The sequence below is a fragment of the Lucilia sericata genome, unplaced genomic scaffold, assembly GCF_015586225.1.
Source record: "Lucilia sericata isolate MDLA Ls3-8-SP2 unplaced genomic scaffold, ASM1558622v1 Contig002273F_arrow, whole genome shotgun sequence".
In the NCBI taxonomy this organism is placed as follows: domain Eukaryota; kingdom Metazoa; phylum Arthropoda; class Insecta; order Diptera; family Calliphoridae; genus Lucilia; species Lucilia sericata.
Genome location: NW_023996093.1, coordinates 1 through 16,796, shown reverse-complemented (window position 1 = coordinate 16,796; position 16,796 = coordinate 1). Strand labels below are relative to the sequence as shown.

Sequence of the window (16,796 nt, the reverse complement as noted above, 5' to 3'; positions counted from 1 at the left end):
TGAAATTTTAATTTTTCACTCAAAAAATCGATTTTTGGTGCAAAATAAAAGTGATCACGGATTTTCTTTGTTTTTGCCCTAGGGCCTCTCGTTTAGCCAGAAAATGGACTTTTATGTTTCCACTCAAAAATCGATTTTTGGTGCAAAATAAAAGTGATCACGGATTTTCATTGTTTTTGCCCTAGAGCCTTTAGTTTTTCATTGTCTCTCATTTAGCCAGAAAATAGATTTTTATGATTTCACTTAAAAATCGATTATTAGTGCAAAATAATAGTGATCGCAAAATAATATGTTGCAAAATAAAAATGATCACAGATTTTCATTGTTTTCACTCAAAAATCGATTTTTGGTACAAAATAAAAGTGATCACAGATATTCATTGCTTTTGCTTTGAGGCCTCTCGTTTATCCAGAAAATGGATTTTTATGTTTTCACTCAAAAATCGATTTTTGTTTCGAAATAAAAGTGATCACAGATTTTTATTCTTTTTGCCCCAGAGCCTCACGTTTTGCCAGAAAATGTACTTTTATGTTTTCACTCAAAAAAAGTGATCACAGATTTTCATTGTTTTTGCCCTAGAGCCTCTCGTTTAGCCAGAAAATGGACTTTTATGTTTTTACAAAAATCGATTTTTGGTGCAAAATAAAATTTATCACAGATTTCGTGGATTTTTATGATTTCACTTAAAAATCGATTATTGGTGCAAAATAATAGTGATCGCAAAATAATATGTTTTCAGTCAAAAAAAGATATTTGTTGCAAAATAAAAATGATCACAGATTTGCATTGTTTTTGTCCTTGGGCCTTTAGTTTAGCCAGAAAATCGATTTTTGGTACAAAATAAAAGTGATCACGGATTTTCTTTGTTTTTGCCCTAGGGCCTCTCGTTTAGCCAGAAAATTGACTTTCATATTTTCACTCAAAAATCGATTTTTTGTGAAAAATAAAAGTGATCACAGATATTCATTGTTTTTGCCCTAGGGCCTCTAGTTAAGCCAGAAAATGGTCTTTTATGTTTTCAGTGAAAAATCGATTTTTAGTACAAAATAAAAGTGATCACAGATTTTCTCAAAAATCAATTTTTGGTGCAAAATAAAAGTGATCACAGATTTTCTTTCATTTTGCCCTAGAGCCTTTAGTTTAGCCAGAAAATGGAATTTTATGTATTTACTCAAAAATCGATTTTTAGTACAAAATAAAAGTTATCATAGATTTTTTTATTGTTTTTGACCTAGAGCCTTTAGTGAAAACTGAAATATTGTTTACACTGAATTATTGTTTACACTCAAAAATCGATTTTTTGTGCAATATAAAACTGATTACAGATTTTCATTGTTTTCGCCCTAGGGCAAAAAACGATTTTTGTGAAAAATAAAAGTGATCACAGATTTTCATTATTTTTGCCCTTAGAGCCATTAGTTTAGCCAGAAAATTGACTTTGATGTTTTCACTCAAAAATCGATTTCTGGTGAAAAATAAAAGTGATCACAGATTTTCTTTGTTTTCGCCCTAGTGCCTCTCGTTTAGCTAGAAAATGGAATTTTAATTTTTCACTCAAAAAATCGATTTTTGGTGCAAAATAAAGTGATCGCGGATTTTCTTTGTTTTTGCCCTAGGGCCTCTGGTTTAGCCAGAAAATGGATTTTTATGCTTCCACTCAAAAATCGATTTTTGGTGCAAAATAAAAGTGATCACAGATATTCTTTGTTTTCGCCCTAGGGCCTCTGTTTTAGCCAGAAAATAGAATTTTATTTTTTCATTAAAAAAATGGATTTTTGGTGCAAAATAAAAGTGATCACAGATTTTCATTCTTTTTGCCCTATAGCCTCTCGTTTAGCCAGAAAATGGACTTTTATATTTTCACTCAAAAGTCGATTTTTGGTGCGATTAAAAGTGATCACAGATTTTAATTCTTTTCGTCGATTTTTGTGTTTTCACTCAAAAATCAATTTTTGTTGCAAAAAGTGATCACAGATTTTCATTGCATTTGCCATAGAGCCTCTCGTTTAGCCAGAAAATTAACGTCTATGTTTTCACTTAAAAATCGATTTTTTTGTGAAAAATAAAAGTGATCACAGATTTTCTTTGTTTTCGCTCTAGGGCCTATCGTTTAGCTAGAAAATGGAATTTTAATTTTTCACTCAAAAAATCGATTTTTGGTGCAAAATAAAGTGATCACAGATTTTCTTTCATTTTGCCCTAGAGCCTTTAGTTTAGCCAGAAAATGGAATTTTATGTCTTCACTCAAAAATCGATTTGTAGTACAAAATAAAAGTTATCACAGATTTTCATTCTTTTTGCCCTTGAAAAAATTAATTTTACACTTTTATTTTATGTGTAAATATTAAAAATAATTTATTAACTAATTAATTACAATACTTTTAAGGTTTTTAATAAATTAAATTTAAATTATTTATTATTAAAGAGAACTTAACGTATTGAAGTTGATTGAAAATTTGAATTATTTACAAAAGAATTTTGATGCAAATGATGTAATTGTGACGGCTGATGTTGTTGATGGTGATGCGAATGATGATGGAAATCATGTTGCAATTGAAATGTTGAGGAGGAATGTGTTGTTGGATCAGATTGTAAATGTGTCAAATTGTGGTGGTGGTGATGATGATGTTGATGATGACTGTGCATTTGTTGCTGCTGCTGTTGATGATGCTGCTCTGATGGCTGATGTTGAAGATGCGTATTTTCAAAAGTCAAACAAGTACTTGATGTGGAATCTAATTCGGGTGATGGGGTCTCTGAATACCAATGATTTGGTTGATGATTATGATTCGTGTTGTGTTGTATGTAAGATGAAGTTTGTTCTTGTTGATGATGATTATGTTCATAATTGTCCTCATAACGTAAAGGTTTTAATTGTTCTTCATTATTATTATCACCATTGGGACTCCAATTATTGTTAGAGGTATTATGATTAATCAGGGACGTGGCAGGTGATGAACGTATCAGTGAAGAATTCGATAAATGATGATGAAAACCAAAAGGCCAATTCTGTAAATAAAAATATGAAATAAAATTGTGATTATTGGTTGTGCTTAATAATTGGGTAAAAAAATAAATTTGTTTATAAATATTTATAGATATAATAGAAGCCACTTAAGTGTCTTTATGTGTTTAGTTTTTTTCATTGTGTGTATTTTATAAATAACCCAAACATTTCTTATATTAAAACATAAATTACTAAATGATGCTTGTAATAAATTTTGTAACCAATTTGTTGTGGAAACCATAAGTAACAAAAGGAATTCATCACAACATCGCAATCAATTCACACAATTTAGCGTGAAAACACCAAAAAAAAGTGTTGTTTGTCTTTCTTTTTCCTTCTTTTGTTGATACTTGCCACATGCTAATTATTATTTGCCTATAAACAACGTCATCAACATCAGCAACATCATTATTATTATTATTATTAGAATATTGTGGGTAATGATATGTGGTGTGGTTATTTTTCGCTGCCTAAACAAACTCTGACTGCTTATAGGGTCCATATGGTTTTGAAATTTTGATGTCTTTATAGTGTTTATGTTGTGAGGGAATAGAATAATATGAGGGGGTTTTCCTATTTGTTTAAAAGAATAAGATACAATTCAGTGGTTTTTGTTATTTTTTTCGTGGAAAGATTGTTTTATATTAGAAGCTTATTTGGTGATCATTCATATTTTTTAAATAGATCAGTTCTAGTTTTAACTCAGTTCTACTTCAGTTCTGTTTTCGTTATGTTCCAGTTCAGTTCTATTTCAGTTTAGTTCTAGTTCAGTTATAGTTCAGTTCTAGTTCAGTTCTAGTTCAGTTCAGTTCTAGTTCAGTTCTAGTTCAGTTCTAGTTCAGTTCTAGTTCAATTCTAGTTCAGTTCTAGTTTGTCTAGTTCAGTTCTAGTTTCAGTTTCTAGTTCAGTTCTAGTTCAGTTCTAGTTCAGTTCTAGTCAGTTCATTCAGTCTAGTTCAGTTCTAGTTCAGTTCTAGTTCAGTTCTAGTTCAGTTCTCGTTAGTTCTAGTTCAGTTCTAGTTCAGTTCTAGTTCAGTTCTAGTCAGTTCTAGTTCAGTTCTAGTTCGTTCTAGTTCAGTTTAGTCAGTTCTAGTCAGTTTCTAGTTCAGTTCTAGTCAGTTCTAGTTCAGTTCTAGTCTAGTGTTCTAGTTCAGTTCAGTTCAGTTCTAGTTCTAGTTCAGTTCTAGTTCAGTTCTAGTTCAGTTCTAGTTCAGTTCTAGTTCAGTTCTAGTTCAGTTCTAGTTCAGTTTCTAGTTCTAGTTCAGTTCTAGTTCAGTTCTAGTTCAGTTCTAGTTCAGTTCTAGTTCAGTTCTAGTTCAGTTCTAGTTCAGTTCTAGTTCAGTTCTAGTTCAGTTCTAGTTCAGTTCTAGTTCAGTTCTAGTTCAGTTCTAGTCAGTTCTAGTTCAGTTCTAGTTCAGTTCTAGTTCAGTTCTAGTTCAGTTCTAGTTCAGTTCTAGTTCAGTTCTAGTTCAGTTCTAGTTCAGTTCTAGTTCAGTTCTAGTTCAGTTCTAGTTCAGTTCTAGTTCAGTTCTAGTTCAGTTCTAGTTCAGTTCTAGTTCAGTTCTAGTTCAGTTCTAGTTCAGTTCTAGTTCAGTTCTAGTTCAGTTCTAGTTCAGTTCTAGTTCAGTTCTAGTTCAGTTCTAGTTCAGTTCTAGTTCAGTTCTAGTTCAGTTCTAGTTCAGTTCTAGTTCAGTTCTAGTTCAGTTCTAGTTCAGTTCTAGTTCAGTTCTAGTTCAGTTCTAGTTCAGTTCTAGTTCAGTTCTAGTTCAGTTCTAGTTCAGTTCTAGTTCGTAGTCAGTTCTAGTTCAGTTCTAGTTCAGTTCTAGTTCAGTTCTAGTTCAGTTCTAGTTCAGTTCTAGTTCAGTTCTAGTTCAGTTCTAGTTCAGTTCTAGTTCAGTTCTAGTTCAGTTCTAGTTCAGTTCTAGTTCAGTTCTAGTTCAGTTCTAGTTCAGGTTTAGTTCAGTTTTAGGTCAGTTCTAGTTCAGTTTTAGTTCAGTTCTAGTTCAGTTCCAGTTCAGTTCTAGTTCAGTTCTAGTTCAGTTCTAGTTCAGTTCTAGTTCAGTTCTAGTTCAGTTTTAGTTCAGTTCTAGTTCAGTTCTAGTTCAGTTCTAGTTCAGTTCCAGTACAGTTCTAGTTCAGTTCGAATTCTAGTTCAGTTCTATATCAGTTTTATTTCTGTTCTAGTTCAGTTCTAAATCATTTCTAGTTTAGTTCTAGTTTATTTCTAGTTCATATAGAGTTAGGTTCTAGTTCAATTTTAGCTCTGATCAAGTTCACTTCTAGTTCAGTTGTAATTCGATAATAGTTCAGTTCTAGTTCAAATATACTTCAGTTCTATTTCGGTTCAGTTTTAGACCATTTTTCGATATATGCCTTAGTTTAGCACCAAAATGTATAAATTGCACAACAATTTTTAAAATTACTGCCTGATTCAAAATTTTCTTCAGTTGTGTTCGTTTAAATTCCAATTAATGATTCAATACTATTTGTAATTAATATTTTTTTTTTAAATATTCTTATACTTAAATAATTATTTATTTTATGACGGTTAAAGACAACATTTAAATAGAAATTGTCCCAAAAACAAATCAAATACAAATAAAATGGAAAAGGAAACATAGACATATAGAAAACGGGCGACAAAATAATGCTAAAATGACAAGTACTTCAACTAGTCAAGACTGTCAAAGACTTCTCACAAAAGAAATTGAAAAAAAAAACTGAATTGAAATCTAGAAATAATATCTTTATTTAAAAATAACTAAAACACCTAAGAATAATAACAAAAAAAAAAAATAAGAACACTTCTATGCAAACGATGTGATAAACTGTCATAAATTTAAATAAATACTCGGCAGCTCTTCATACAAAATGAAGGGAAAAAGCAAAAAAATTTTACACTAAAGTATCGCATTACAGGAAAATTTATGTTTGAAATACATATTTATATTTAAAAATTCTATAGACTTTTGGGGGCAAAACATACGTTTACAGGGGAAGAAGTACTTAAAAAAGGTAATGTTTAATATTTTCATATAAATTATTGTCCATAATCTCAGAGAGATTAAGAAACCACAAATCAGTGTTAAATCTGTTGTCTTTTCTATATTAAGTAGTGCTGTATGTAATATAAAATTTAATGACACCATTTAAAATAAAAATTTGTCTGTCAAGTAAATTGACAAAATATAAAAATTTTGTTGACAAAATGCAGCTTGTTGCAAGGTGGCTGTTTGGTATTTATAAAGTGGTGGCACTGACATCACTTAAGTGTACCACATTACACACCATATTCTCAGATCTATTTAAAATTATTCATTTTAAATTTGCTCTTTAAAAGAATTTTAATGCGTTCATGAACTTTCTTGGCCTAAGAAATATTTTAAGATTTATTTTGCTTTCTTTTTTTTTTGACTTACCATACTTTGTACTCCTGTATTTAAATTTAAATAATTATGTGTTGCATTATTGCCAATATTGTTTAAAGTGCCTTCCATTATATCGCCATTTGTTGCGGTGGCAGCACCAGCTCCTCCTATTCCTCCTTCGACTACGGTTTTCAGCTGTTTTATATACATAGTGGCCAAACGTAAAGTATCCAATTTGGATAGTTTAGTATCGGCTGGAATGTTGGGTAATTTTGTTTTAAGTCTTCCAAATGCACTCGATAGAACACGCATACGTGCCCGTTCTCGGGCATTGGCGGCGTTACGTTGTATGGGCGGATTACCATTGCGAGAACCTAAAATTAATGTAAAGTTTGTTAGAAAATATTATGATAATTAGTTGGGGGACATATAGATTGGTCGTAGACTTACGAAATTATATATATTTTGATTCCTTATTATATATTTTAAAATCTAGCCATGTCCGTCTATCTGCCAGTCCGTCTGAAAACACGATAGATGGAACTCAATTTATCCACAAATATTCTCAATTGATTCAGTTAATTTTGTTGTGAAAATGGGCAATCAGTTTACATCTGACCCTAGCACCCATATAAAGTACCATAAGGTACCCTTTAGAAAATTACTAATAAGTAGGTTGAGTAAGGTACTTTCACCTTTTGAAACATTAGTCTATGCCATTTTATCACGAAGAAATTCACGTGCGATTACGGCATGTTTTAGTTGATGAAAACAGACGATAAGATTAACGGACGGCCGTACAATTTAATCCCTTTAGACTAAATCACAAATCTATGCCAACAACATTAGAAGAACTACATTCAAATATCGAACTCGAAATTCTTGTTATATAAGCCGACGCTTCACGACATTCATAGAAACACAGAGGGGTGGCCCGATTCGAAAGAAAACGTGATCGAATTTATATATTAAATACATTACGAACAAGTAGGGAAGTATAATCAGGCATGGCCGACCATATAATACCCTACTTATATAAAACTTATTTGTGCCCAAAACGGAAGGTACGGTTGTATGAGGGCTAGCCCATTTTCAATAGGCTTCGTCCTTGTGCCAAAAAACAAGCTTGGTCCAAATTTCATCAAATTATCTTGAAAATTGCGGCCGGTAGCTTGTGCACAAGGTTTACATGGACTGCCAGCCAGCCAGCCAGACAAACGGACGGACATGTCTTAATCGACTCAAAAAGTGATTCTGAATCGATCGGTATACTTTAAGGTGGATGTAGAACCAATATTTTTGTGTGTTACTAACATCAGCACAAACGTATAATACCCTCCCCACTATAGTGGTGTAGGATATAAAAACTACCCAGTAAAATATCGTACTTGCTGATCACCCGCCACCTGCAGTAGAAAAAGAGCACATACCGCCACTTCAAACAAGAGTAGTTCTGGCGCAATTGAAATCTAGATGGAGCAATATTCATAATTCCTATTGGTCTCATAGATAGATCGCACAACATAGGCTCAGCGTAAGGTAAGGTCCACGTTATACTCTTCTCTTTTTTGACAGTTTAGGCAATTCCACCTCACTCAGTCTTGAAAGTCTGTAGACTCATTTAGCTGAAGTGGCACAATATATTGGTCTTGATGGTCATGGAAATTATAAACTGAGAGGAGAGTGAAACGTTCTCCGAAATTAGATCCAAATATCATGGGAGCTATTCCGTGATATTACATCCTATCCATCAGTAACTATGATTAGAAAATTTTAAGGAAATACGTCCAGGAAATTATCCTTCAGGAACTTTGATTAGAAAATTCTAAGGGAATACGTCCAGGAAACTGAGTTTCGGCACATCGAACGATATTAACTACATAGAGAACCCTACAAAGATTTGCCCACCTACCTTTTCCATACAACATACCCAATAGTGTACTAGGTGTATTTCTTCGGTTCTGATTAAGTACACAGAGGGAAAAAGAAATATACACGCTTGGTACCAAATTGGCACCAAAGAGTTTGTAATTTTTCAATAACAACCGTTGTCAAAGTATATACATACGTACGACAACACTATGTCGCAACGTTGTCAACATTGCAACAATTCGTTGTCGAAATCTAAATTTTTTACACATACGTTGTCTAAATGTTAACAAACGTGGTAAGTTCACTATTGCAAACAATCCGTTGCCAATAGTGAGCTTACCACGTTTGTTAACATTTAGACAACGTATGTGTAAAAAATTTAGATTTCGACAACGAATTGTTGCAATGTTGACAACGTTGCGACATAGTGTTGTCGTACGTATGTATATACTTTGACAACGGTTGTTATTGAAAAATTACAAACTCTTTGGTGCCAATTTGGTACCAAGCGTGTATATTTCTTTTTCCCTCTGTGTACTGGTACTTAATGTGTCAGTATCGAAAGTTCCAATAAAACCGCTTAAAAGCCAAATGATACAAAGTAAGAAAGTCAGCCCATCCTCCAGCAATTGTTACAAAAGCGGAGGAAGGCACTGTCGTTATTGTTTATGCTGTGCTGCATTTGAATTTTTGCTGCAATGTATATATAGTTTTGGCTGAAAGCTGTTAAGTCTCCGAAGTTAAACGATTCGTAACATGGTGCGCTTAGCTTAAACTATGTTTTTAAAACTTTGAAAACTTGTTTCTTAATGATTTCAGAGTCCTTTTACACCACCAAAACATGTAACAGGACGAAAATATATCAGAGCTAAGAACTGTATATATTGCGAATGAAAACATTTTAACAGTTCCAAATAATTTTTATCTTTTTGCACAGTTTTCTAGGTTTCTTGTTAAGAACCTATTTGAACGATTTTCAATGTCAAAAACTCGTAAGTAGAACCTAACGAATCTCTTCACACAGACTAAAGATCATAACTATCATATCGTCCATGTCTAAACTTGTGTGATTCTAAGACCAATGTTTTGTGGTTATAAAAATCGAATCCGTTAATATTAAATTTACTTACTTTGAGAACTGTTATCATCAAAATCATCATCCATAAGTTCAAAGGGACTCGCAGAACGCTTCTTGCGTGGCATAATGATAAAAAATTTCTTTAATACACAATTTGCAGAAAATTTTCTTTAAATTTCTTTATTTTCTAAAAATTTTTATAAAAACACAATTTGTATTTTAACTTTTTTAAGAAATATGTAACGCACAGCACCGATTTAACAAATTTTGATCACTATTAGTGATTAATATGTTTTTTGAATAATTAAATAGAACGCTTTTTTTAATTACTTTCCTTACGTAAACTCGACAACCGTGAGGGATAATGAATTGCATGAAACTGAAATGATCTCTATGAGATCATGACTATTTAGACTCTTTTTTTGTTTGTTTTTTTTTCGGGGTACTCCTCAATAGAACACTTAGCATAATATTACATACTTGAATAACATATGTTCAATAGAAAATAATAATTTACACTTTCTCTCTTTCACTAGGACTATTTTTAGTCTATGTGGGTGGAGACTTCAGTGATCGTGTCAGAAACAAAAAACTAGAGTAACACACAAATTATGTAAACATTTACTCTCAATAGAATAGCAGCGTAAGTATCGTTCCTTCTTTCTATTGGCCGTTTGCAAACGATCAGGAAAATAAACAATGGCCGCCAAAAGACGAGTAAAAATTTAAATCACAGGCCTCACAAGCCTGTGGCAAATTGTAGGCTCTTTTTGAGGCAACATAGAGAGCATGAGTGTGGATAGTGTTTATATTAATGAATGTCTAAATATTTGTATTGTTTACAAGATCTATGAATGAAGAGATCACTACTTAATGCTGGTTGTTGTACATATTTTCTTTTGTTTTTCTTAAAGAAAATTAAAATATTGATCCATTTGGTGGCAAATACTCTTTCCTTTTTTCTTTTTTTTTTGATGTTGATCATTATGGTAATAATGATCATTGTTGGATCGTATTTGTTTATTGTAATAACAAACTGTTTGATTGTGAACATATTGTTTTGACATACAATGTAAATATTTAGATGATTTATAAGTAGAAAAAAAGGGAAATTAAGTGGGAAATTATTAATGAATTTGGAGGGAAATAGAAACTAATATGTAATAGGAAATAAGAATTATTTTTATAAATATTTTTAAATCTCAAAGGGTCATTAGTATAAACATTTTCGTATAATTATAAAAAATCCAATTTGATCACATTGTATCTGTAATCAAACTAAATCTGAATTCTTTCTATAAAAAAAACTAGTTTTAACCAAATAGTTTTGACCTGTTAATTACCAATAATCATATTGTCTCAGTGATTACATTGTTTTGGAAACATTTGTAGTCCCCTATAAATGCTGTATCATTGTAAAGCTTTCCCATTATATAGGCAAGCCCCTCTTATCACTTAAAAGCTTTTATGATTTCCCAAAAGTAAAACATATTTGTTTTTATACACATATTACGAATATAATTATTATTTCGCCTTAATTGTATTAGTAGCTCCTTATCACTTTCCAGTGACCCCCCCAACTAACCTTTGCTTTGTATACATTAACTAGTATTTCAAAGCAAATCATTATTTCGGATGTTTTCAATATTCTAAAAGATCAGTTTAAAACATAGCTTCAAGCGAAGCGCATCTTGTGAAAAATAATAAAAAAAAAATGTGGAGAATAAGTAAATATGTTGTGGGTCATTTAACGCCAAAGGCTCAACAGCAAACAGCCAAAACTGTACCTGTATTACAGCAAAAGTTAAAATTCAGCACAGAACAAAGAACAGCAAAGACTGAAGTGACAGTTCCTTCCTCAGCGGATGTTGTTATAATTGGTGGAGGCTCGGCTGGCTGTCATACATTATATCATTTAGCCAAACGTGGCGTTTAAAGCAGTTTTGTTGGAACGTGCCAAACTAACAGCCGGTACCACCTGGCATACCGCCGGTTTGGTATGGCGTCTACGACCAAATGATGTAGATATACAATTATTGGCGAATTCACGTAATATGCTAATGCAATTGGAAGAGGAAACTGGTTTGGATCCTGGCTGGATACAAAATGGTGGAGTATTTATAGCTCACTCAGATGTAGGTCAAGATATAGTGTGAGAATTAAACATTTTTTTTAATTTCTAAAAACAACTGATAAGGGGGAATATGAAAGTAATAAAAACATCTTTAAGCAGTTGACGTCAGAGAAAATATGGTACCAAGAGGTTTTCTCATCATCAGACGATCAAACACATTTTAATTTATTGTTATTTACTAGCCAAATGCGCGTTATTGATCCTAAATTTTGCCATAGCCATAGATGGACAGATAGATGGATAGATAGATAGATAGATAGATAGATAGATAGATAGATAGATAGATAGATAGATAGATAGATAGATAGATAGATAGATAGTTAGTTAGTTAGTTAGTTAGTTAGTTCGTTCGTTAGTTAGTCAGTTAGTTAGTTAGTTAGTTAGTTAGTTAGTTAGTTAGTTAGTTAGTTAGTTAGTTAGTTAGTTAGTTAGTTAGTTAGTTAGTTAGTTAGTTAGTTAGTTAGTTAGTTAGTTAGTTAGTTAGTTAGTTAGTTAGTTAGTTAGTTAGTTAGTTAGTTAGTTAGTTAGTTAGTTAGTTAGTTAGTTAGTTAGTTAGTTAGTTAGTTAGTTAGTTAGTTAGTTAGTTAGTTAGTTAGTTAGTTAGTTAGTTAGTTAGTTAGTTAGTTAGTTAGTTAGTTAGTTAGTTAGTTAGTTAGTTAGTTAGTTAGTTAGTTAGTTAGTTAGTTAGTTAGTTAGTTAGTTAGTTAGTTAGTTAGTTAGTTAGTTAGTTAGTTAGTTAGTTAGTTAGTTAGTTAGTTAGTTAGTTAGTTAGTTAGTTAGTTAGTTAGTTAGTTAGTTAGTTAGTTAGTTAGTTAGTTAGTTAGTTAGTTAGTTAGTTAGTTAGTTAGTTAGTTAGTTAGTTAGTTAGTTAGTTAGTTAGTTAGTTAGTTAGTTAGTTAGTTAGTTAGTTAGTTAGTTAGTTAGTTAGTTAGTTAGTTAGTAGTTAGTTAGTTAGTTAGTTAGTTAGTTAGTAGTTAGTTAGTTAGTTAGTTAGTTAGTTAGTTAGTTAGTTAGTTAGTTAGTTAGTTAGTTAGTAGTTAGTTAGTTAGATAGATAGACAGATATATTGATTGATTGGTAGTTCAGTTCTAATTCAGTTCTAGTTCAGTTCTATTTCAGTTCAAGTTTGGTTCTTGTTCACTTCTAGTTCAGTTCTAGTTTTGTTCTAGTTCAGCTTTAGTTCAGTTCTACTTCAGTTCTATTTCAAATCAGCTGCATTGATATAATTATGAAATTTTGTTTTTATTTCTTGTAAATCTAGACCCGTTTAGATGAATACCGCCGTTTGGCCACAGTGGGCAATGCTTTAGGCATTGAAAACTATGTTCTCACTCCCGAGGAAACCCAGAAAGTATTCCCTCTATTGGATCCCAAATCTTTTATTGGTGCTTTATATTCACCCGGTGATGGTGTTGTAGATCCAGCCATGTTGTGTACCGCTTTAACGAGAGCAGCTAGTAAAAATGGCGGTAAAGTGATAGAGAATTGTTCAGTAGATGATTTAGTGGTGGAAAATACGGGACGAGGTAAAAAGATAGTGGGTGTTTCAACCCCTTATGGCACCATTAAAACAAATACTGTAGTCAATGCCACCGGTGTTTGGGGTAGAGATTTGATAGAAAAACATGGCTCATTTTTGCCTTTAATACCCATGAAACATGCTTATATTTTATCGGAATCGATACCTGGTGTTAGGGGTTTGCCGAATATACGTGATCATGATTATTCCATATACTTTAGAATACAAGGTGATGCTATACAAATGGGTGGTTATGAACCTAATCCAATTTTATTGGATCCTGTAGCTAAAGATTTTCATTTCGGATTGTATGATTTGGATTGGTCGGTATTCGATGCTCATTTAAATGGTGCCGTTAAATTGTGTCCTTCTTATGGTGATTATGGTGTAAAGAGTACTGTTTGTGGTCCTGAGTCTTTTACACCAGATCATAAACCTTTAATGGGACCTGATACAGTTATTAGCGGTTTGTATCATAATTGTGGTTTTAATTCGGCTGGCATGATGTTTGGTGGCGGCTGTGGTGAACAAACTGCTTTGTGGGTCATCAATGGGAAACCAGATTTGCCCATGTTTGGATTTGATCTCAGACGTTTTACCGACAAACAGAGTCAGGCTACCCAATGGATTAATGAAAAGTCTCATGAAAGTTATGCCAAAAATTACAGTATGGTCTTTAAATACGATCAACCTATGGCTGGACGTGATTTCCAAAAGATCCCCTACATGAAGATATGCTGTCCTATAATGCCTTTATGGAAGAGAAACAGGGATGGGAACGTCCCGGATTCTTTTTACAAAAACCTGCACCCGCATTACCCTACGATTGGTATGGCAGTTATGGCAATGAACGCCATAAGGATTGTGCTTATGAGAGTGTATTAGATGGAGATTTAAAATATGGCAGTTTTTCGGAACATCACAATTTGGTAGGCATAACGATAGCTAGCTGGCAGCAGTAGCAATTATTGTTAAATATTTGTCAAACTAATTGTTTACTTTCTCTTGCATGTCTTACGTGGTGCGTGCCACATTTTATGATTTTATTGCCCGTATTGTGTTATTCTTACGCAAAATTGTGTGATATTTGCTTAACCACGGATTGCGGATGTTGTTTTCTTTTCTTCATTGCTTCGAACAAATGTACGACTGACATAACACAACTGTTTGCTACTGATGTTTGCTCTTCGTTGCTGTATGCTGTTGTTGTTAAATTTATTCCCTTGCCATCATCATACGTATTGTTTGTAGATTGGTGAAGAGGCCATGGCATGCCGTAACAATGCTGTGGTATTTAATATGAGCTATTTTTGTAAACTCTATTTGGAAGGACCCGATGCCCAAAAGGCCGCCGATTGGATATTTTCGGCGAATACTAATCGCGATGTTAAAAAGTAAGTTTTTCTTTAATTAGTTTTTTTTTATAAATCTAAGTACAATTGTACTTAAAAAGTAAAGCTTGACTTCATTGTTTAGAGCAACAATGTCAAGGTGTTAAGATCATTCAACTGTAGATATTTTCTTTGTATTTTAAGTTCATTCATCATTATCATATTTTATAATTTAAGTTGCCATCTAATTATTTTGGGGGATTTTCTGCGTGTTTGTTTTCAGTTTTTGGAATTTTAATTTTTGTAATTAAGTTTATTTGAATTAATTGTAAATATTTTTTTCGCTATTACACTGTGAGGAAACAACTGTATTTGAGTTGAATGTCTAAATCGATTCTAGTTATATCTCAGTTCAATTCCATTTCAGTTCTAGATAAGTTCTAATTCAGCTAATGTTCAGTTTCTAGTTCAGTTCTAGTTCAGTACAGTTCAGTTTTAGTTCAGTTCTAGATCAGTTCTAGTTCGGTACTAGTTCAGTTCTAGTTCAGTTCTAGTTCAATTCTAGTTCAGTTCTAGTTCAGTTCTAGTTCAGTTCTAGTTCAGTTCTAGTTCAATTCTAGTTCAGTTCTAGTTCAGTTCTAGTTCAGTTCTAGTTCAGTTCTAGTTCAGTTCTAGTTCAGTTCTAGTTCAGTTCTAGTTCAGTTCTAGTTCAGTTCTAGTTCAGTTCTAGTTCAGTTCTAGTTCAGTTCTAGTTCAGTTCTAGTTCAGTTCTAGTTCAGTTCTAGTTCAGTTCTAGTTCAGTTCTAGTTCAGTTCTAGTTCAGTTCTAGTTCAGTTCTAGTTCAGTTCTAGATCAGTTCTAGATCAGTTCTAGTTCGGTTCTAGTTCAGTTCTAGTTCAGTTCTAGTTCAGTTCTAGTTCAGTTCTAGTTCAGTTCTAGTTCAGTTCTAGTTCAGTTCTAGTTCAGTTCTAGTTTCTAGTTCAGTTCTAGTTCAGTTCTAGTTCAGTTCTAGTTCAGTTCTAGTTCAGTTCTAGTTCAGTTCTAGTTCAGTTCTAGTTCAGTTCTAGTTCAGTTCTAGTTCAGTTCTAGTTCAGTTCTAGTTCAGTTCTAGTTCAGTTCTAGTTCAGTTCTAGTTCAGTTCTAGTTCAGTTCTAGTTCAGTTCTAGTTCAGTTCTAGTTCAGTTCTAGTTCAGTTCTAGTTCAGTTCTAGTTCAGTACAGTTCAGTTTTAGTTCTAGTTCAGTTCTAGATCAGTTCTAGTTCGGTTCTAGTTCAGTTCTAGTTCAGTTCTAGTTCAGTTCTAGTTCAGTTCTAGTTCAGTTCTAGTTCAGTTCTAGTTCAGTTCTACTTCAGTTCTAGTTCAGTTCTATTCAGTTCTAGTTCAGTTCTAGTTCAGTTCTAGTTCAGTTCTAGTTCAGTTCTAGTTCAGTTCTAGTTCAGTTCTAGTTCAGTTCTAGTTCAGTTCTAGTTCAGTTCTAGTTCAGTTCTAGTTCAGTTCTAGTTCAGTTCTAGTTCAGTTCTAGTTCAGTTCTAGTTCAGTTCTAGTTCAGTTCTAGTTCAGTTCTAGTTCAGTTCTAGTTCAGTTCTAGTTCAGTTCTAGTTCAGTTCTAGTTCAGTTCTAGTTCAGTTCTAGTTCAGTTCTAGTTCAGTTCTAGTTCAGTTCTAGTTCAGTTCTAGTTCAGTTCTAGTTCAGTTCTAGATCAGTTCTAGTTCGGTTCTAGTTCAGTTCTAGTTCAGTTCTAGTTCAGTTCTAGTTCAGTTCTAGTCAGTTCTAGTTCAGTTCTAGTTCAGTTCTAGTTCAGTTCTAGTTCAGTTCTAGTTCAGTTCTAGTTCAGTTCTAGTTCAGTTCTAGTTCAGTTCTAGTTCAGTTCTAGTTCAGTTCTAGTTCAGTTCTAGTTCAGTTCTAGTTCAGTTCTAGTTCAGTTCTAGTTCAGTTCTAGTTCTAGTTCAGTTCTAGTTCAGTTCAGTTCTAGTTCAGTTCTAGTTCAGTTCTAGTTCAGTTCTAGTTCAGTTCTAGTTCAGTTCTAGTTCAGTTCTAGTTCAGTTCTAGTTCAGTTCTAGTTCAGTTCTAGTTCAGTTCTAGTTCAGTTCTAGTTCAGTTCTAGTTCAGTTCTAGTTCAGTTCTAGTTCAGTTCTAGTTCAGTTCTAGTTCAGTTTTAGTTCAGTTTAGTTCAGTTCTAGTTCAGTTCTAGTTCAGTTCTAGTTCAGTTCTAGTTCAGTTCTAGTTCAGTTCTAGTTCAGTTCGAGTTCAGTTCTAGTTCAGTTCTAGTTCAGTTCTAGTTCAGTTCTAATTCAGTTCTAGTTCAGTTCTAGTTCAGTTTTAGTTCAGTTCTAGTTCAGTTCTAGTTCAGTTCTAGTTCAGTTCTAGTTCAGTTCTAGTTCAGTTCTAGTTCAGTTCTAGTTCAGTTCTAGTTCAGTTCTAGTTCAGTTCTAGTTCAGTTCTAGTTCAGTTCTAGTTCAGTTCTAGTTCAGTTCTAGTTCTAGTTCAG

General features: G+C 32.9%; 2 protein-coding genes across 2 annotated transcripts; one reads left to right on the top strand and one right to left on the bottom strand.

The window, feature by feature from the left end:
* Positions 1-2,430: 2,430 nt before the first annotated feature.
* LOC119613728 (histidine-rich glycoprotein-like) lies at positions 2,431-9,481 on the bottom strand. The gene is made up of 3 exons (XM_037969772.1): positions 9,377-9,481; positions 6,426-6,748; positions 2,431-3,009 (listed from the first exon to the last, which is right to left on the bottom strand). Exons 1-3 carry the CDS (start codon positions 9,447-9,449, stop codon positions 2,431-2,433), a joined length of 975 nt encoding a protein of 324 aa, XP_037825700.1. The 5' UTR covers positions 9,450-9,481.
* A 1,508-nt stretch (positions 9,482-10,989) lies between these two features.
* On the top strand, positions 10,990-14,375 carry LOC119613729 (sarcosine dehydrogenase, mitochondrial-like). Its single transcript, XM_037969773.1, is given in 5 exon segments — positions 10,990-11,257; positions 11,259-11,459; positions 12,720-13,686; positions 13,689-13,906; positions 14,229-14,375. Coding segments are annotated over 5 exon segments (1,752 nt in total). The 5' UTR covers positions 10,990-11,038.
* Positions 14,376-16,796: the final 2,421 nt, after the last annotated feature.

What these genes read in the sequence shown, in the direction of transcription:
- LOC119613728 (XM_037969772.1), bottom strand. Translation starts at nt 9,449, where the DNA reads ATGCCACGCAAGAAGCGTTCTGCGAGTCCCTTTGAACTTATGGATGAT. An exon ending in TGATGATAACAGTTCTCAAA is followed by an intron (nt 6,749 to 9,376) that starts GTAAGTAAATTT and finishes CATTAATTTTAG; the next exon opens with GTTCTCGCAATGGTAATCCG. An exon ending in ATACAGGAGTACAAAGTATG is followed by an intron (nt 3,010 to 6,425) that starts GTAAGTCAAAAA and finishes TTTTATTTACAG; the next exon opens with AATTGGCCTTTTGGTTTTCA.